Source organism: Peromyscus maniculatus, chromosome 1 (assembly GCF_049852395.1).
Source record: "Peromyscus maniculatus bairdii isolate BWxNUB_F1_BW_parent chromosome 1, HU_Pman_BW_mat_3.1, whole genome shotgun sequence".
NCBI lineage: Eukaryota > Metazoa > Chordata > Mammalia > Rodentia > Cricetidae > Peromyscus > Peromyscus maniculatus.
Window position 1 is genome coordinate 84,789,668 of NC_134852.1, and position 21,707 is coordinate 84,811,374.

Genomic DNA, 21,707 nt, shown 5'->3' on the forward strand with positions numbered 1-21,707 from the left:
TTTATAGAAATGGACTAATTTAAGATATAAGAACAGTTAGTAAGAAGCCAGCCACAGCCATACAGTTTGTAAGCAAAATAAGTCTCTGTGTTTACTTGGTTGGGTCTGAGCGGCTGTGGGACTGGCGGGTGACAGAGATTTGTCCTGACTGTGGGCAAGGCAGGAAAACTCTAGCTACAGGGTTATAGCTCAGTGGCAGAATGTCTACATAGCACGTGTGAGATCCTGAGTTCAAATCCCTGCACAACTACAACTAAAAGAAATTAGTGCTGAAATCCTGATGCCAGTATTTGACAGCACTAGGAAGGGGTCCTTGGAAAGTGATTAGCTCAGGATAATGCAGTCCTCATGGCACGATTAGGTGTCACCTTACACTAGGGACAGACAAGAAGACAGCAGTATGCTCGTCAGACGACAGACCTCACAGAACCTCAACCTGTTGGGACCATGACCTCAGAAACCTTCAGGACTGCGAGAAATAAATTCCACTGTTTAGATGAACCAGTCAATGATACTGTTCTAAGACACCAAATTTAAGACAAGCCACAAGGATGTATCCTTCGCCCTTTCCACCCTGTCCTCTGCATCCCAGAATGAATTCTGGGAATTGTACTCCAAGGCTCTTTGACCACTCCTCCCAGCTCCCTCCTCAGTCTTCCATGAAGACAATCCACCCTAGCCACCCATGGAGCACACACGACAAAGCACTGCTTCCCGTGAGGACCCAGCACTTCTCGCTCCACACCAGCCAGCCTACTGTCCCTAACACCACTGGAACCTTCACCCTTCTCTTGCTTCTTTAACCTGCATAGATAGAATCAGCCAGGGTCTCACTTGCATTTAAACCACTCGCTATTTGGATTCCCTGTGCCCTCCAGACCAATCTCCCACCTAGGATTGTCAAGTGACCCAATTTCTCCAACACCACGCATTGCTAGAGAAAGTTACATGACCCTGTTGAGCAGCTCCACAGCACAGACCCATCTAGATGTAGATGACTCCCTATCAAGTTCTTCCCCACACTCACAGTCCAACCCACAGCTGCCCCAATGCTTTCCGCTTCTCAGCAGAACTAAAGCCACAGACTGAATTCTCACTTTCCCTCCTCTTCAGGATGAGTTCCCTTTTCTTTCCGACCAAACTCTCAAGGTATGCTTTAGATTATATTGTTTCCTGCCTCCCTGGGGCAATGAGCCGTCAGCTTTCTTCCTTCTTAGGTCTCTTCAGGATCTGCCTATCCTCAATTTCTTCCTGCAACCTAGAAATACAGTAACATCTTTCTAAAATGTTAACTTACGTAGTCCTACTATCTGTTATACGGAATTACCTTTCCTAAACCTTTTAATAAACACCTATACTCAGTGATGCCACTTCCTATTCATCTGGTGTCCATAGTTTCAATATTCAGCCATGATTCCACATCCCTTTATTTCCCTTTGGGAGGGAAGAAGGCAGAGGGTAGGGAATAGGAGAAAAGGGAAGGAGAGTGGAGAGGGAAGGAAAAGAGGGAAAAAAAGGTTTAACCAAGTTATTAGGCATCTCCCAACTGTCACCAACAATTCCCATGCCTTTGACATCTCTTTGGCATTTGACGTCATAAATGTCTCCCATGCCCCATGTCCCTGCATACTTCCGGTCCTTTGCTAATCTTGTTAATGACACTGGGCATGATGAGTTAATTCGGGTACAGGGAAAACAGCAAGCCTAGAACAAAAGGAAGTACTCTAGACGCAGGAGTCACTGTCAGGGTCAGTGTTGAGTGCTCGCCCACCTTAAACTGCGACAGAAGCTCATCTGTTGCACTAGTCGACACTTCATTCTCTCTGGTTTCAGCCAAGCGCAAGATTTCGTCTATGTCCATCTCCTGAGGAACAAACACCACACAGGTACCGTGAACGAGCAACAGTCTCAGCGTTACTAAAACCGTCAGGTGTGCACCCCAGACAGCTTTCCTACCCCATTCTATTTACTCTCACAGCCTCAGTTGACATTGTCACTGCCCAACACTTCACACTGATATTTAGTCCAAGGATGAGGCGAAATTCAGGAAGTTCTAAGAAAGGAAACTATGGCCGGGTGGTGGTGGCGCACGCCTTTAATCCCAGCACTCGGGAGGCAGAGGCAGGCAGATCTCTGTGAGTTCGAAGCCAGCCTGGTCTCCAAAGCGAGTTCCAGGAAAGGCACAAAGCTACACAGAGAAACCCTGTCTTGAAAAAACAAAAAAACAAAACAAAAACAAAAAGAAAGGAAACTATGGAGAAATGCAGAGTCCTTCAGTGCCATACCCTTTCCTCTTTAATGTCATAAGAGCTTTGAGCTTGGCAAGGAAAAAAAAGAATCCCTGTACCTACAAATAATTACTTTATAAAAATCTCTAACAAGGAATCTGCTTCCTGTGAAATTTATATGCTCACAAAATATCCTTTAAAAAACACAAAAAACATTTTCCTATCTACTAGTGCATCTTTACTGTAAAAGTGATGGATTATACAACTACATTTCCTTTTAAGTCTATCATATACTTGAACAGTAGTCATGAAAACATGGGATACTTGTCTTTCTGAATCTGGCTCATTTCACTGGAAATGATGACCCCGATCAAGGTCTCCTACAAACGACATGACTTCACATGTACAGACACAATGGGCCTTTGCTGTCTCGGCACCTTTCGGTGGACACCCAGGCTGACTCAGCAGTTCAGAACTGTCAACAGTGCTCAGTAAGCAGGCTGGGAAGCGTCTTGGTGGCACCTCACTATGGTCCCTTTGGGTATAGTCCCAGGAGTACTACAGCTGGAGCATATGGCAGCTCCATTTTTAATTTCGAGAACCTTCATATTGATTCCCATGTGGCTACAAAAGTACATTTCCAGGCTCTGAGCTGATTACCTGAGGCTCTGACTCCTCTCCTTCAACTTCTTTGAAGAGATCCTCTGCTCCAAATTTCAAGATGGCGGTCAGCTCTTCTTTATTAAAAGGATTAGAGCTGTAGGAGTGAAATGCGGTTGTGATCTCCAGTAAGGGGCTGAAGGGATGGCTCAACGAGAAAGGGCATCTTGTTGCCAAGCCTGAGACTACCTCTGTTCATTCCCCAAGTCCCACATGATAGAAGTAGAAAACAAGTTATCTTCTACCTCCACACTCAGACAGAAGCACAAGTATGCCCTCTCTACTCCCTCACAAATAAATAAAAATGGGAAAAATTTAAGAGGGGCTAGAAATATGGCCTTTGCTGCTCTTCCAGAAGACTTGGGTTGGTTCCCAGCATGCACACATTACTCACAGCCACCTGTAACTCAAGTTACAAGTTACAATGCCTTCTTCTGGCTCAGTGGGTAAGGGCCTCTGTTCCAAGCCTGACAACCTGAGTTTGGTCCCCACAAACCACATGACAGAAGCAGAAAACCCATTCTTGCTCCCCACCTCCACATGCAGACACACATATCCATGAAAATAAATGGGGGCAGGGAACGGCAGCGGCATCCTTACAGCATCAAGAGCGGACAGATACTTCCTGTGGTGAAACCCTACGAAAGCCTGTCAAATGCTGGTGGGAACAATCTGGCTCTGGCTCTCGGGCTTTCTGCACTTACTTGGATCTTCCTGAGTTGTTTTCGAGGACTGTCCTGCCAGTGGTGTCCATGCGCTGAATCACGAGATGGTCCAACACCATCTTCTTTTTGGCCCGTTCTATGATCTCCTCTTCCACAGTCCCCTTTGTAACCAAGCGGTAAATATTCACCTGTAAAAAAAGGGAATGTTATGGTCATTTCTACTTAAAGCAAAAATTACTTCGTCAAAATCCAAGAGGAAGGTCACTTGTTCTCTTGTACCACATCATGACCACACCTGCTGGTCCAAGCAGGCAAAGAAGTGGGTGCAGAATGTGTGTTATCCTAACAGGCTCCATCCCAAAAGAGAAGTGCTTCTACAGATACCACAGCCTGCTTCTTGACCACATCTTCCCAACCATCTTTACAAAACCTGAATCACTAGCCACATATGAACCTTAAAGGTAGCCAATAGGAAATCAATCTTTGAGATCCACAGACAAAACAAAACAAAAACCCAAGCCTATGGCTTTCCAACACGTTGCAGATTACATTGTCATGGAGAAGACTAACTGCCCTGAATAGTTAGCCATGCTCTTAACACAGGAAAGGCTCAGCTTTAAGTCTGCTCCTCCTACATCTTTCCTGGTGAATATGTAGAAAGTCACTCTTGACATACTTTTCAGTTTGACATACTTTTCAGTTACTCTATTTTTTGTTCTTGTCATACCCCCACCTGCCCAGCTGAGGACTAAATCCAGGGCCTTGTGCCTGCAACCACTGAGCTTAATCCCCACCCCCCACGCCCGACATGTACTTTTCAAATAGAGGTAGGTTAAGAGTCCACATTAGGAGGCCCACAGACAAGCTAATAAAGAGAAGGCAATGAAGCAGGAAACAAACATCTTACAAACAGTCTTCCGGTAAGAATAAACCTCTGCATGCAGGCCCAAGAGATGGCCAGAGACCCTACCCACTGACCTGCTTCTTCTGACCGATTCTATGCGCTCGGGCTTGTGCCTGCAAGTCGTTCTGGGGGTTCCAGTCGGAGTCAAAGATGACAACTGTGTCCGCTGAAGCCAGATTGATTCCTAGGCCCCCAGCCCGTGTGGAGAGCAGGAAGCAGAAGTCCTGTACACAATGCAATATACTACTTTATGCAGTGGCCTTCTCAGAGACACTCTCACAGTCCAATAAGCCCTCACACCTGGAAAGCCCTGCAGGTGTGAAGAAAAGTGAGATATGGTGGACAAACTTTATGGAGGCTAAAAGGAGCTCAAGGACTTGAGACACAGGGGATTTTCATTTGATTAAGAGGAGTGTCAGTGCAGGGAACAAAGAAGAAAAGTAGAATCCAGTAAGACAGCAAGGACAGGGACTTATGTCCCGGCTGAAACCAGTGTATGCAACAAGTTAACAAAAGCACCACATCCACTCAGCCTTTGTGGGATTGTTTCAGCAAGCCACCCAAATGCATGCTTTCTGGGGAAAGGGAGGCTATGCATGTAAGGTGGTTAGTAAATCCATTTGTTAGGCAGTGAGGAGAACAGCAAAACTCATGAAACAAGCCTGCTGAGAAGCACAAGAACTACCATCACCACTGTGTGTGGCAAAGACTGGGCCCTAACGTCTTCCAGTTTCCGTAGCAACATGGCATCCTACCTTATCTCTCTAGGTGAGTGCTCAGGAAAACATGTGGACAAAGGGAAGGTAAACTGCACAGCCATGTAAAAAAGCTTAATATCACTATTTTCAGAGCATCTGATCATCTCTTTCAAAAGCTGAGACTTTGTGTTCTCTTTTCCATCTTTTTCTTTTGTATATTTTTTTATTTGGTATATGTGTGTGTAAGTATGCTGAGCCATTTCACCAGCCTCCAAAAGTTGATGCCTTCTGAGTACAAAACTACCACTCAAAAACTGGCCTAGGGTCAAGTATGGTGGCATGCACCTATAATTCAGCACTCATGAAGAAGAGGCAGGAGGGTCAGGATTTCAAGGCCGTCCATAGTTACATATTGAGTTTGAGACCACTCTGAGCTACAAAAGACTCTGTCTCTAAAAACAAAAACAAAACAAAATGACTAAATAAGTAAGCTGCTGACTTGGGGAATAAACCTCAATAAATGGATATATTTAACAGATAACAGACAGATACAAACAGGCAGGCAGACAGAAAGAGCAGAAAGTTCTTCACATTCTAACAGTCATAATCAACTGCATTAAGCCAGGAAAACACAAAGTGGGAGACAGCTACCTTCCAAGAATTTTAATTAATCATAATAAAAATTAGTCACCAGCTGAGAATACAAATACTATGTGGATACCTCTCTTAGAAAAGTCCTAGAGAGCCATAGCAAACAGTCTGGGGTAAGACACTAAACTGTAAATAACATCTGAATATCACATGGTCTCATAAACAATTTTCAGTGTCACAAAGATAATATAAGTTGCATGTTGTTAATGTACATTATCAAAATAATGGTTAAAAAGATTATGAAGCTTGACACTGCTAAAAGTAACCTAAAATGGGAGTATTTGTACATAGGCCATATAATTATAAATTGTTTTAGGAAAGTGAACAAAATGCATCAAGATATAATAATAAATAAAAACAATAATAAAATGGCTAAAGAAATAGCAGGGGCTGGAAAGCTAGCTCAGTGGTCCAGAGTACTTGCTGTTCTCGTAAAAGACCCAAGTTCAGTTCCTGGCACCCATATGTCAGCTCACAACCATTTCTAACTCCAGTTCCAAGGATTCCAACATCCTCTTCTGGGACCCTTGGGCACCAGGCGTATACTGAATAGACATACATACATAGAGGCTAAGGAGTCACCCACATACAATAAAAGTAACAGCAGAAGCATGAAAAAACACTAGAAACCAAACTCTAAGGTGCTGGGCTAGGGATGTGGCTTGGTGGCAAAGTGCCTAGTATGCACAAGGACCTGGGTTTGACCCCATAGCAGGGGTGGAAGTGGGGGATATCCCTAAGGCTTTTAACAACATGGGGAAATTCTTACAAGTATAATTCTGACCAAAAGAAGCCGAAATCATGTACAGCAAGATTACAATTAGGTAGCTGCAATGAGATGAATGGTTCCATCTGTACAGATACAGGCAGCAATGTGTGAAGACTGTCACTGGGGTCAAGGATACATTTAGGTATTCTTCACCATCTACAACATCTGATCAGTGGGCATGTAGTATCTTCCCCAATAAACTCTAAAATAACTGAAAGAGGCTGCAGAATGTCAAAGAAACCATATTGTACACATGGCTATCAGAGAATGAGAACCAAAAAAATAACTACACAAAAAAATTAAACTTCAGATTTTCTCTGAAAAGGAAATAAAGTATTTAACTCACATCATCTTTTAAATTAAGACAAGGGAACAGTTTTATCTTTGATAAACATTACAATAAAAAATTGCTGGTATTTTATTGAGTGTCTATTACATGCCAAGAAATGTGATGAGCACTTTGTTTTTGACTACATTTCACCCTCGTGGCAATATTACAAAGGAGGGCCTGGATCCCCTGCAGTTTACAGTTAAAGGAATCGGAGACAGAGAGATGAGACTAATGTTTCTCACAGTCTAATTCTGCAGTCTTGGTCCTCAGATACATTATCACCCTTCAGATAAGGAAGCATCCAGAACACTGTCTTACTAGGACCACCTATAAATTCAGAGACAGAAGGCCTATCATTCTGAAATAATGAAAGAGACACTGAGTTTTTAAAAACTTTAGGAAGCAGAACATAAAATTGTTCTTTCAAAAATTAAAAAAAAAAAAAAAAAACCAAGCGTCTAGAAATTAGAATTCTGTCCAGAACACTGCTAGGCTGTCTCCACTGAACCCTTTGTCTTACATGTTACTAGTTTCTCTTACATACTAAAGCTCTTCTTCCCCACTTCTTCTAAATCTGTCACCTGACCAATTGATATGCAGACTATATATACTCAGGTTTTCTAGTTCTGATATAGGTGTGCCCAAACCAAAATATTTTGTGAAACCAATTCCAAGCAGAACAGTCAGTAATGTAAAATTGTAGCTATGAAGCAGAGAAAGAGCATGGGCTACATCCCACCAGGAGTCTAACATAACTGAACCTTGGCAGACACACTGTTCAAGTATCAGCCCAGGAAGGACAGAGAAAAACCTTGGATAACATGCGCATCAAAGTTAACACAACTGGCCTGGCCCACCGGGTCCTTGCCTTGCTGTTCTGTCAAACCCCTAAGTTTGGTAATCCAGTAGAAAACATGACTAGTTCAGACCAAGGGAGCTAGAAAACCATGTACATGCTTGCGCGGTGAGTGACAGCAAATAAGGCATCTTCTAGAGTAAGGCTTTCCTGTTCTTGTCAAGACAGGAGAAGTCTGCTACAAAATGTTTCTGAAACAGAATACATTAAGCTGAAAAGACTTCTCCCTATACAAAGTCCAAGTTGTTCAAATAATAAAGCCATGCATAATGTACCTCAGAACCATCTGCATTGAAGTGATCCAATGCCTGTTTTCGGATTTCTCCCTTGATAGAACCATCCAGGCGCTGTAAAAATAAAGCACAGGAAAAATCTTAAGTGAAGAAGATCAGCTCACTCAGAATAGAACATCAGACTTGAAACCTCTATCTCTGGGACACACACAAGTAAAAATAACTGGGAATCGTTGGCAAAGTACTAGGAAGGGGTCCTGTGTAAACAGCATGGCTGATGTAACCCGAGCTCTCCAGTTACAAACTCAAGGTCAGAAGTTTCTGATTCAAAGAACTATCTAGTCTTGCCCAAGGATCAGAATGTCTGCCAAAACCTACAAGGAGAGAGATGAATACCCAGCCTGTGTGATGAGGAAATAGTACCTCTAGTCACTTAGTAAGTGGCTCCTGCAGAAAAACAATACTTCTTAGAGTAATATGGCCAAAAACATTGAGTGCTATACAAACCAAAACATAACATTTGGAAACGACCGAAAATGTTCAAATTAAATGATCATATATGCCAGCTTTTTCTAAAATTTACATTCTAAAGTCACTAAAAAGTGTTCAAATAGTAAAACTGTATCACCAACTGAGCCTCAGGCACTCATCTGTGCATGGAGGGTTCTATTTGTTTGTTTTGTTTTTTTCAAGACAGGATTTCTCTGTGTAGTTTTAGCTGTCCTGAAACTCACTCTGTAGATCAGGCTGGCCTCAAACTCAGAGAAGAATTTTTTATTAGTTAGAAAATATGTCACTTCCAGGTACAAAACTGTCACCATAGAGAAAATATTCAATACATACAAAGCAAATACTGAATGCTGTACATAAAAGGCATTTCTCATTATGTAGAACTACTTGCACACTTCATCCCTTAAAATCATCTCTTGACACACTGAACTTATAAAAGGTCAAGCTGATTCAAGCTGAGTCTGCAAAGATCTCCATCTCCCCAAGGTCATGAAGGCCACAGCCACCCAAACAATAGATCCACAGATGGGAGCTCCCTGTACCTCTCTCTACAACTACTACTATTCCCTTTATCTACAATAAATCTGCACAGCCTGGACCAAAGGCATTTGCAAAGGCAGGTTCACAGCCAGTATCTGAAATGTCGCAGTGATAAGGAGCACTGACACTACTCTACTGAGAAGTCACTACGGCTTGCTCTGGGGACCAGGATGTTTCAAGAACTCCTGCTTTGCTCCCAGCCTCACACCAAGGTCCCACTCTACGGGGTTAAGATAAAACAACACTGCCTCTTTTCTTCTTAGGATTTGGGATCCTATAATCAGGTTAACGCTTACTACTGTCAATGTTGACAACAGACATGGGTAGATAGGACAGACACTTTTCTTTTGCCAATCTTTCCTATCACCTTGTCCTTAATGTTAATGATCATAGCTACACTCAGCAGGTAGAAAGCATTTGCCACACAGGCCTAAGGAGCTGAGCTTGAGCTCAGAGCAGAGTGGCAGGAGAGAAACAACTGCTCAGAGTTATCCTCTGATCTCCACACAGGCACCACGGCACACAAATGCTATCCATGTGTCCTCGCTCACTCAATTCTAATAACAGTTGCCGGGTATAGTGGCACACACCTTTAATCCCAGCACTTGGGAGACATAGGCAAGAAGATCTCTGTGAGTTTGAGGCCAGCCTGGTCTACTGGATAGTTAAGTTCCAGGACAGCCAAGGCTATATAGTGAGATGCCATCTCAAAAAAACAAAAAAAAAAAAAAATAGAATTTTTTTTTTTTCTTCTAAAGAATGACCTTCACATGTTCATTATCATCACAGAGTAGGCTAAAGGCATGAAGAAAAACTGTGCCCTTCCTGGAACCTTAATTTCAGATGTTTTTCAGGTAAGAAAACTTGCCTCCTACTCCGAGAAAGTGGGGAAGAGAGAGAGGACAGACAGCTAGACTGTGTAGCTAGCCCAGTTACTGAGCCATCTTACCTGGAAAGGATAGTGTTTGATAGTCAGGTACTCGGCCAGAATATCCAACATTCTCACCATCTGAGAGAAGATCAGGACTCTGTTTCCCCTTTCTCGGAGTCTTGTCAACAATTTGTCTAACAGAATCAGCTTCCCACTGCTCCTGATTAGAGACTGAAGATTCAGAAGACATCTCAATCATTAAATCAAACACACCATTGCGGAAATGGTCTTTAAACATGGTATCCACAGTACTATACTTCCTGCATTCTACTTAAGGTTCCTCGTCATTTTTGTGTGTCTGGAGACAAGGTCTCACTATGTAGCCCAAGTGAACCCTGAGTAAGCTGGCCTCACCCTAAGACCCTTCTGCCTCCACCACATCCCCCTCAAGTCCGCACCAGTACTCATGTCTGGCTTGTCTCATGCTTTTGAAAGCTTCCGCTGATGCCCCTTGAAGGGTAATCAAGGAAGAGAAGGAGCACTTTGACTACAACAGAAATCTAAGCAAGCCTGCATCACTCTGGAGAAGGCAGTAAGAAGCATGAGGAGCCGCGCACCTGAAGGACCTCCTGGCCGTTCTCCCTTTCATTTTCCTCTGGAGCTTTGATCAGGTAGCAGTGATTGCAGCATTTTTTCAGCTCCATCACAATATTAAGAAAGCCAGATGTGCTGCCCCTTGTTCCTTTGGCGAGAGCCTTGTAATTCCTGGTCAAGATCCATCTGCAAATTGAAAACATTAGTTCAAATATGCAGAGTTTATGGTACCATAAGAAATAAAAGCTAAAAGACAGAGAGACTTTTACTTTCTCTCTACCACCTAATCGTGATCATTCACATCTCCATGCCGAAGTAAACAGTTCAATGATCCTACTGGGTATGTCAACCTCACTGATCACAGAACACTAAAGGAAGACAATTGTGGAAGGTTACACAGACACTCGCACATACACATATCTGTACATGTTTGTGTGTGTGTGTGTGTATACTTTTTTTTAATTAGCTTACAAATTAGTGGGCTTCCATATGGCTTCTTTATATATCCTTAGTTCTGACTATCCCATCCGTGTATCTTATTTCTCAATTCCTCTATGCTCTGTGGATATTATGAAACTGTTAAGGAATCATTAACTACTTTTAGGTAGGATAACAGGACAAATTTTTGAAGAATAAGAAGTCTTTCTCTTTTAGAGACACACACTAAGACAGGAGTAGAAGAAAAGATATGGGTAAACTAACTAATGGCCATGAGTTAATAACCACAGAAGCTAGATTATGAGCAGATGAGTAAATACCATACTATTTTTGCTTATATTTCAAACTCCCTATAATAATATCTCTAAAAGTCAAATGGGGGCGTAGGGCCACCTACAGGTCAGCAATAAGTGTCTGTCCAGCACATGTGACGCCGAGTTTGATCTTCCAGAAACATGCAAATATATATATATATAAGTGAATCAAATATATATATATATAAGTGAATCATATTTATGAAACTTAAATGTGAAAGTTCGTAACAAGTACATTTTATGCTGCCATATGCTGGACTCACTGTTCTTGAATTTCTGTACAAAACAGTGAGCCAAAAACGTGGCTTTCCTGTGCTGCTTGGAATGCTAGAAAGGAAGGAGTGCTCACTTTGTACTATGGTGAGTGCTACCTCTACTGAACTTTCAATGAGATTGTGCTGCAATGACCTGTTTCTAGGATACACCAAGGCTCCAGAAGGGACATGTTTCATTCACCTTCATCCTTCCCAAATAGCTAGAAGAGTGCCTAGTATTAAAAACTTCATAGGAGAGTTACTGAATGATAAACAAACATTGTCTAGCTTAACCAACACCTGCTTAGTATAGGACGATTAGCACTAAAAATTAGGGGCTGGAGAGCTGATTTGGTAGTCAGGAGCACTTGCTGATCTTGCAGAGGACCTGGGTTTAGGGCCCAGGACCCACTTGGTGGTTCCTAACCATCCTTAACTCCAGTTCCAGGAGATCTGACACCCTCTTCTAATCTCTGCAGGCAATAGGAATGCATGTGGCACATATACATACATGCAGGCAAACACTCATATACAGGCAACATAAAATAAATAAATCCCTCCCCCAAAATGTTTTGATTGACAAACTCCGGGTCATTTATGTAAGAGAAAGTACTGTGTAAATTCTCACTTATGCAAATAAAAACAACTTCCCCTTTTTTTCTAATTGATTATGAATTTCAACTTAATTCTGTGTTGAGTCAACAAACAAAGCTCAGTTGTTATCTAGCCAGCCCAAGGCTGAAGTCCAATTCCTACTGCTCTAAGAAAGCAAAGCTTAGGGCTAGGTCTGGTTCCAGTATTCTGAAGGCAGGTGGAACTCTTGAGTTCAAGGCCAGGTAGAGTTACATAGAGATGCCCTGCCTCAAAAAATAAAATAAAAAAATAGAAAACTTTACTCTTGAGCACTTGCCAAGATCTGCAAGGTTCTAGGCTTAATTAAAAAAAAAAAAAAAAAGACAAAAACAAACAAAAAAACCAAACTATGTTCATAGTTTACTTTTTCAAAGGCACAGATTACTTATTAATTATTTACCTCATGGCAGGAACTTACTTATAATACTGTTTCTGAAGGGCTGACATCTCCACCCTGAGAATCTGTTCCACTTTGGCAGGAAGGGATTTCTCCACATCTTTTTTGACTCTCCGAAGAAGGAAAGGCTCTAGTACCTTATGAAGACTCTGATAACCATTCTCTCTCCCCTTTCCATGGTCTTCTTCAAAATCTTCCCAGAACTCAAACCTATAGATGAAATTGTCACCATTAGTTACCCATTTTCACAACAAAATAACTGAACTAGGGGTGGGGTGGCTTTGAGGGGATTAAAAACAACAACAACTTTCAATCCCTCCTGCAAGGAAAGGCAAAACTTGTCCATCCCTGAATCTTCAGTAAAAGAGAAGGGAATGAGTACAATGTAAGTCTAAAATTTCACAAAGGGACCAGGTAGCTCCACAGGTGGACACCCTGACAAGAGAAAGGGGGCTGAGCACAGTCACTGTCTGTCCTTTTGATGCAGTGTGATCAGCTGCTTCATGCTGCAGCCACCACGGCTTCTCTGCCACGATGGGCTGAGTACTAGAATTGTATGGGGAACTGGGTAAAGTAGCTGATACGGCCACTACTGACTGTGATCTCCAGGGAAGGACAGGGGGACCAGTGAGCTGACGGGACAAAGAACGGCAATGAGAAAGGACACACAGGCAGCAAATAATGCAAAGCTAGCAGCCAGGGCTCGAAATCGTGCTGCCCCGTCAATGGTGACCCCCTTGTTCCCCAAGGGAGACACCGGTAACGTCTGCAGACATTTTTAGTTGTGACAACTGCCTGATGGGGGAGGAAGCCAAGAATGGTGCTCGATTTCCCACAAGGAAAATGACACAAGGCAGCTGGGGTGGGGGTGGGGGTGTCCAAGCCAACCCAAAGATGAAGCCCAGCACTATGAGACAGCCCTGTATGCAGGGGTGCAGAGAAACTCTCCTCCCAGACAGATACTGTGGTGAGGAAGGGAGAGAGAGAGCAGGAGGGAAGAAAGGAGAGAGTAAAACGGGAGGGAAGAGAAGAGGGGAAAGGCAGGGGAAGGGAAGAAAGAGAAGGGAGGAGGGTCAGCCCGACTGCGACCTGCTCAGGTAACCACTGTAGCGAAGCTAGCTCAGCCACAATGGTTTCGTGTCTCAATCCATCATCAGAAGATCGTAAACATTCTCACAATAAACATGTTTTTAAAAGACCAGCAGTAAATAAAGACAAGAAATGTGCCGCCTATAGGTCTGCCTTACAAGAAACACTAAAGTTAGCCCTCTGAGCTAAAAGAAAACCCTCCACAGAAACCTCAATCCACAGGAAGAAATAAAGATCACCTGGAGATGATAAAATACATGTTATCTTTCTCTTTTCAATGTTTCCTTAAAAAATAATAATTCTCCTGTTGTATTCTTGAGTTTATAACATAATGAGAATTTAAAGTAGAGCCACTGTGGAACAAAGTTGTTATACTTTTTAAGAATTAAGTTGGCATTAACCTGAAGATTAGGCTAAAATACTAAATCCCTAGAGAGTCCAAGAATAAGTAATTTTAAAATAGTAACATTAACAAAGAGAGGAATGAAATAGTACACTAAGAATATAAATACTAAGCAAGGCAGTAAGGGAGAAATGGGAAGAGACATGAAACATGAAAACAAGGAGTCAAATGGCAGGAATGGGTTCAACCTTATCTTTATTCGTGTCCAAGAACTGCCTCAACCGAATCAAAACGTCAAAAAACAGAGACCTGTATGGAATGTTCGCTTCCACCAATTCTATTCGACACGGACATTCTACAGTATATTAAGTAAGGCAAGATATAAAAAGCACTCACATAAGAAAGACACTTAAAAATCTGTACCTGCAGAAATATGGTCCCCCAATTAAAAATACAAAGAAAACTGGTAACACAAAAAAGTTATAGGGGCAAATTTATGAATATCAGATGAATATGTAACACTCAAACATAGCTCTACATTCAACTGTAGCTCTACATCCTAAGTATGGCTCTAGAATCTCACCCCAGCTCTGTACTCAACCAGAGCTGTAGATAGTGGTTCTCAACCTTCCTTTAATACAGCTCCTTATGCTGTGGTGACCCCCAACCATAAAATCATTTTGGTTACTACTTCGTAACTGTAATTTTGCTGTTATGAATCATAATGTAAATAGTTGTATTTTTAATGTAAATAGCTACTTCATAACTATAATTTTGCTATGGTTGCAAATCATAATGTAAATAGGTTTTTAATGTAAATACCTGTGTTTTCTGATGGTCTTAGGCAACCCTTCGAAGGGTCATTCAACCTCTAAAGGCTCTTGACCCAGTTTGAAAACCACTGCTTTCGTCTCTGTAGCTCTAGACTCTAACTGCAGTTCTCTCTAAGTGTAGCTCTAGACTCTAGTACAGAATAAAAATGAGATGACGAGAACAGGGTAAGAGGACTCAGGATGTACGGTGAGCTCAGCAGAGAACACTGACCTACCCAACAGCAAAAGGGCTTCATCCCCAGCATCTTACCGAAACAACTAAACATCCTAAAATGTAATCAAAATTTTAAAAAGTAAATTCAACAGAAGAAGCTTAAGACTGTAACAATGAACCTACTAAACACTACTGAGAAAAACTACACAGCTAAATAAATAGAGAAAACCTTCTTTGGCCATGGATTAGAAGGCTCCGTTATTATTGATTAATAACAATCCCTTAACTGATATGTAAGATTCAATGCAATCCCAACAAAATTGCAGTAGGCTCTTCCCCCAGAAACTGATGAGCTGATCCTGAAACAGGAATGCAAAGCCTTTACAAGTAGACAGAATGTTCTGAGAAAGAATGAAACCGATCCTTACACTTCTCCATGTTAAAAACTAATCGGAAGTAGACACTCAAGACAACTGTGTAGACATACGGAAGTAAGTCTTCACTGTGCAGGACTGACAGACCAGAAGCAAATCCTTTCTGTCTCCACTAAGATTTCAACAGAAGATGCTGTCTTCAACAATGATGCTGGAACAACTGTCCGAATTCCTCAGTGAAGAAAAATGAATCAAGATCTTCACACTTCATATACTAAATGCCTCAAAATAAAATAGACACCTAATGTGACAGCTAAAATTTCTAGAACAAAAATGTTGTCATGGCCCGTGGCTAGGCCTATCTGTTTTAGACATGCCACACAAAAAATAATTTGATAATGCCAGGCGGTGGTGGTGCAAGCCTTTAATCCCAGTACTTGGGAGGCAGAGCCAGGTGGATCTCTGTGAGTTCGAGGCTAGCCTAGTCTACAGAGCGAGATCCAGGACAGGTAACAAAACAACACAGAGAAACCCTGTCTCAGGGGTGGGGGGGAGACACAGGACACTTGATAAATTATAGTTGTAAATTAAAATTTGGCTCTTCAAAAGATAATATGAAAATAAAAGAAAAGCCAATCATACACTTTATTTATACAAAAGTGCTTTATTGAGAGCACTTGTATTCAGAGTGTTTTTAAAGAAATAAATTGTTCAACCCATATATTGACAATTCAAGTTTTAAAAGCTGAAGCAATGCTTTTCAAATTCTATTTATCTTTATTTTATGTTTATAAGTGTTTGCCAGCATGTATGTTAATGCACCAAGTACATGCATTGCCTGCAGAGGCTAAAAGAGGATTTCAGATTTCCTAGAACTAGAGTTACAGACAGTTGTGAGCCACCACAGAGTGTTTAGGAAATGAACCCAGATCCTCGCAAAAGCAAGTGCTCTTAACCACTGAGCCAGCTCACTAGCTTGAATCTAATTTTCTTAACAGGAAAAGATCTGAATAAATATTTCACTAAAGAAGCCCAAAAGGTCAAAGACAAAATGAGAAGATGCTCAACACCCTTAGTCATTATACAGACAAGCACATTACAAAACATTTACCTGTCAAAAGATTACACATTAGTAGTTAAACTGCTTACTGTGTGTCAGTTGCTGTTCCAGGTAATGGGAACCAATGGTGAGTAACAACCGAGACCCCTAGTCTTCTCACATGCCTAATTTAGTGCTAGGAGACACAGAGGTGCTATGCAGCAAAGCAAACAGGGAGGGAGGAGAGGAGAGGAGAGGAGGTGGCTGCCATGTAAAAATAAGGAGGAGCGTTCCAGACAAGACAGAGTAGGAATGGAACAGATGTGGAAGGGACAGAAAGACGGCCAGGACAACTGATACATGATGAGTCATGGACAAATGGTAGAGTCAGCATGAGCCAGGATCCAGCTCAGTACAGTCTTCCACACTAGAGAAAGGAATTCAGATTTCATCTAAGCTGTCACTGAGAACCACCAGATCATTTTATGACTGTGGAATGAATATATACACTATGTATCTAACCTATACAATTTATCTAGTAGAGATAAGCCAAAGTTCTGTAAGAAGCAAGCTGATCTGAATAAGAAGTAAAACTGATGTTTCTACTAGCAAAGACTGTGTTTAAGGCATGTCAGCCTATACTTCACTCATGTCACTGAGGTTTGGTTTTGTTTTATGTTTTTTGAGGCAGAGTTACATGGAGCTTAGAGTAGCCTTAAACTTACTATGTAGCTGGCATTGGATTCCTAATCCTCCTGCCTCAACCTCTCAAGTGCTGGGATTGGTTCTAAGAAGCATCTCTACCCCACCTTACTCTCATATGTCTTAATAATTATTCCCAAAATGCTTTAACTAATTCAAACCTTTGGTAGGCAATTATATTCTCCTCCTCAATCGGCTAACTTCTTTAGTTTCTATCACTCTATTATGCAAGACTTTAATACAGTTGCTTCTGTCATGAGTGAATATCTTGCCTTCCCCACGCCATCAGTTTTGCTAAGTCTATTAAGAACATCAAAAAGTTGCCAGACATGGTGGTGCAGACTTTAATGACAGAACGTGGGAGACAGAGGCAAGCAGATCTCTTATGATACAGATGCCAGCCTGGTCTACATAGTTAGTTCCAAGCTAGCCAGAATACATGAGACCCTTTCTCAAAAATACAAAAAAAGGGGGAAATATTTGCATATCAGACATTCTAGCACCTTTTGAAACAAAGAGGAAGGAGCTTACTTCTCCGGCATAATAAAGTGCAGCAAAGACCAAAGTTCCTTGAGGGAATTCTGAAGAGGGGTGCCCGTGATCAGTAGCCTGTGGCTGGACTTGAAATCAATCAGAGTTTTATACAATAAAGAGTCATCATTCTTCAACCGATGGGCTTCATCTACTCCCAGGAAGGCCCAGTTAATACTGCCCAGCACGGTCTAAAGTGAAAAACAAACAGAATGAGCCACCAGGTCAGAAGAGGACCCACAGTGCTTGCACATTAAATCATTTCTGAATACAAACCATCACAAAGATACACAGGTAGACATATTTATTCTTCACCAATTTAATATATATTAGGCTTCTTTGCTTGATCTATCAATGGCCAGATTCAAGAGTACCTCATCATCTAAACTAAGTGAATCTCTCATACAAGCCACTACTGCAAGCTCTGCAAGAGGAGGAAAACTGCTATGCTGAACAAAAACTGAAAGAAAACTTTATGGGATTCTGTCTTTGCAAGATGTTTTTCTTGCTTATTTGCCACCCCAACCTTGAGACACAGGAAACACAAAACCACCACACTGAATAGCAAAGCACTTATCACTTAGGAACTTTAGAAAAAGCTCTCCAGTAGTGCACTGTACTAGACTTCAGTGCAGTCAATACCCTTTCCTCCTGCCTCCTGCTCAACTCAACTGGACTAAGGCAACCTGAGCTCCCAGTCAACTGTGAGGGTTGTCTGCTACTTACAATTGTATATTGAGGAATATTTTAAGTTTGTTTGCTTGGCTTTTTAGACAAAGCAAGAATTACATGACAAGGAGGAAGCACAGTCCCCACTACTGAAATAGGATACACATGGACAAGACTTAACTTTTTATTACCAATTACACACCTTATCTTTTAAGAGGATCTCATACGTTGTTATAAGTGCATTGAACTTCAACCTTTTAGTTTGAGAATGAATCCACTCATATTCCCTTATCTATAAGAAGAAAAAAATAGTAATTAAGACACAATATCTACTTGCAAATTTTGTCACAAGTCTTTTAATAGATGCAATAAAACTGACAAAAAAAAGTCTCACAAGAATTGAATGAACAGCCTATGCACTCTAAAGAGACTTAACACAAGCACAGAACACTGAGTCAGAATCAAAAGCAGGAAAAACTTTATTGTCATTGCAAATGAACCAACCCTCCTGCAAAGATTTGATGAGTGTGCAGCATTTACCAGCAATTAAAACTCCAGGAACTGGCCAGGTATGGTGTGACATGCTTTTAATCCAAACACTTAACAGTCTGTAGAGACAGACGGATCTCTGTGAGATCAAGACCAACCTGGTCTACAAAGTGAGTTCCAGTACAGCCAGGGCTGTTACACTGAGAAACCTTGTCTCGAGAAAAACCAAATGAACAAAAAAAAATTGGGGGACTTGAACTAAATAAAGGGTTTCCCAGCCCCTTAAATTGTTCTTAAGGAAATGAAATTACCATTATTCTTTGCATATGGTAATATTTATTAAGAAGTAACAAATTATAATCAGTAGATTGGCCAGAAATTTCATTAATCATAATCAACAGATATATCCTCCAAGAAAAGGGATTTTTTTTTTTAATTTTATATACATTGATGTTTTGCCATAGGTGACAGGTCCCTTGGAACTGAAATTACAGGGAGTTGAGAGCTGCCATGTGAGTGCTGAGAATTGAACCCAGATCCTCTGGAAGAGAAGTCAATACTCTTCTTTTTTTTCCTTTTCTTTTCTTTTTTTTTTTTTTATTTTACAATACTATTCAGTTCTACATAATAGCCACAGATTCCCTTGTTCTCTCCCTTGCTGCCCCCCTACCCTTCCCCCCAGCCCACCCCCCTATTCCCACCTCCTCCAGATCAAGGTCTCCCCCAAGGACTGGGATCAACCTGATAGACTCAGTCCAGGCAGGTCCAGTCCCCTCCTCCCAGATTAAGCCAAGCGTCCCTGCATAAGTCCCAGGTTTCAAACAGCTAACTCATGCAACGAACCCAGGACCTGGTACCACTGCCTAGATGCCTCCCAAACAGATCAAACCAATCGACTGTCTCACCTATTCAGAGGGCCTGATCCAGCTGGGGGCCCCTCTCAGCCTTTGGTTCATAGTTCATGTGCTTCCATTCGTTTGGTTATTTGTCCCTGTGCTTTATCCAACCTTGGTTTCAGAGGCTACAATTACCCTGATTCCTAAACCAAACAAGGATACAACAAAGAAAGAGAACTACAGACCGATCTCCCTCATGAACATTGATGCAAAAATACTCAATAAAATACTGGCAAACAGACTCCAAGAACACATCAGAACAATTATCCACCATGATCAAGTAGGCTTCATCCCAGGGATGCAAGCGTGGTTCAACATACGAAAGTCCATCAATGTAATACACCATATAAACAAACTCAAAGAAAAAAACCACATGATCATCTCACTAGACGCGCAGAAAAGGCATTTGACAAAATCCAACACCCCTTCATGATAAAAGTCTTGGAGCGATCAGGAATACAGGGAACATACCTAAATATAATAAAGGCAATTTACAGCAAGCCAACAGCCAACATCAAATTAAATGGAGAGAAACTCAAAGCAATTCCATTAAAATCAGGAACGAGGCAAGGCTGTCCACTCTCCCCATACTTATTCAATATAGTACTTGAAGTTCTAGCCAGAGCAATAAGACAACATAAGGAGATTAAGGGGATACAAATTGGAAAGGAAGAAGTCAAGCTTTCCCTATTTGCAGATGACATGATAGTATACTTGAGTGACCCCAAAGATTCCACTCAGGAACTGATAAAGCTTATAAACACCTTCAGCAACATAGCAGGATACAAGATCAACTCAAAAAAATCAGTAGCCCTCCTATATACAATGGACAAAGAAGCTGAGAAGGCAATCAGAGATACATCACCCTTTACAATAGTCAAAAATGACATAAAATACCTTGGGGTAACACTAACCAAGCAAGTGAAGGACCTATATGACAAGAACTTTAAGTCCCTGAAAAAAGAAATTGAAGAAGATGTCAGAAAATGGAAAGATCTCCCATGCTCATGGATAGGCAGGACCAACATAGTAAAAATGGCAATTTTACCAAAAGCAATCTACAGATTCAATGCAATCCCCATCAAAATACCAACACAATTCTTCACAGACCTGGAAAGAATAATATTCAACTTCATATGGAAAAACAAAAAACCCAGGATAGCCAAAAGAATCCTGTACAATAAAACAACCTCTGGAGACATCACAATCCCTGACTTCAAGCTCTACTATAGAGCTACAGTAATAAAAACAGCTTGGTATTGGCATAAAAACCGACATGTGGACCAATGGAATCGAATGGAAGACCCTGACATTAACCCACACACCTATGAACATATAATTTTTGACAAAGAAGCCAAAAGGGTACAATGGAAAAAAGAAAGTATCTTCAACAAATGGTGCTGGCATAACTGGATATCAACATGTAGAAGGCTGCAAATAGATCCATATCTGTCACCGTGCACAAAACTTAAGTCCAAGTGGATCAAGGACCTCAACATAAATCTAGCTACTCTGAACCTGCTAGAAGAGAAAGTAGGAAGTAGTCTTGAACGCATTGGCATAGGAGATCACTTCCTAAATATAACACCAGTAGCACAGACACTGAGAGAAACAATCAATCAATGGGACCTCTTGAAACTTAGAAGCTTTTGTAGAGCAAAGGACACGGTCAACAAGGCAAAACGACAGCCTACAGAATGGGAAAAGAAGTCAATACTCTTAACAACTGAGCCATCTCTGCAGCCCTTTTTTTATTTAAAGAAAAGGAATTTTGCAGAGTGAAAATATAACTTAATGTAAGTAGGAAATATTGAGAATGTAAAGAAACTGGAAAATTAATGAATGCATACTGAAACATGACCAGAAACTCAGCAAACACAATGACTACTAACAAAATTCTTACGGTTTGTTGACTTAGAAAACAGAAATCAAGACAATGAGTAAGGTGCTTATCACCAAAGACTAAAGAGAAGTACTAATTACATGGCATAAAGCAAAATCCTTGCTTGCTTTCTCCTTTAAGAACTAACAAATTAATGGAA

General features: G+C 41.3%; 1 protein-coding gene across 7 annotated transcripts in view; it reads right to left on the reverse strand.

Moving 5' to 3' along the window:
* Chd2 (chromodomain helicase DNA binding protein 2) overlaps positions 1 to 21,707 on the reverse strand; it is a 118,548-nt gene that overhangs the window by 45,993 nt on the left and 50,848 nt on the right. For all 7 annotated transcript variants that reach the window (XM_006990949.4, XM_076545100.1, XM_076545099.1 and 4 more), the window contains 10 exons: positions 18,483 to 18,572; positions 17,612 to 17,802; positions 12,568 to 12,756; positions 10,534 to 10,696; positions 9,995 to 10,147; positions 8,038 to 8,109; positions 4,532 to 4,681; positions 3,593 to 3,741; positions 2,889 to 2,985; positions 1,772 to 1,864 (listed from right to left, as the gene is read on the reverse strand). In XM_006990949.4, the coding sequence (XP_006991011.1) occupies positions 1,772 to 1,864; positions 2,889 to 2,985; positions 3,593 to 3,741; positions 4,532 to 4,681; positions 8,038 to 8,109; positions 9,995 to 10,147; positions 10,534 to 10,696; positions 12,568 to 12,756; positions 17,612 to 17,802; positions 18,483 to 18,572 (1,347 nt within the window). The remainder of the gene's footprint in view (positions 1 to 1,771; positions 1,865 to 2,888; positions 2,986 to 3,592; positions 3,742 to 4,531; positions 4,682 to 8,037; positions 8,110 to 9,994; positions 10,148 to 10,533; positions 10,697 to 12,567; positions 12,757 to 17,611; positions 17,803 to 18,482; positions 18,573 to 21,707) is intronic.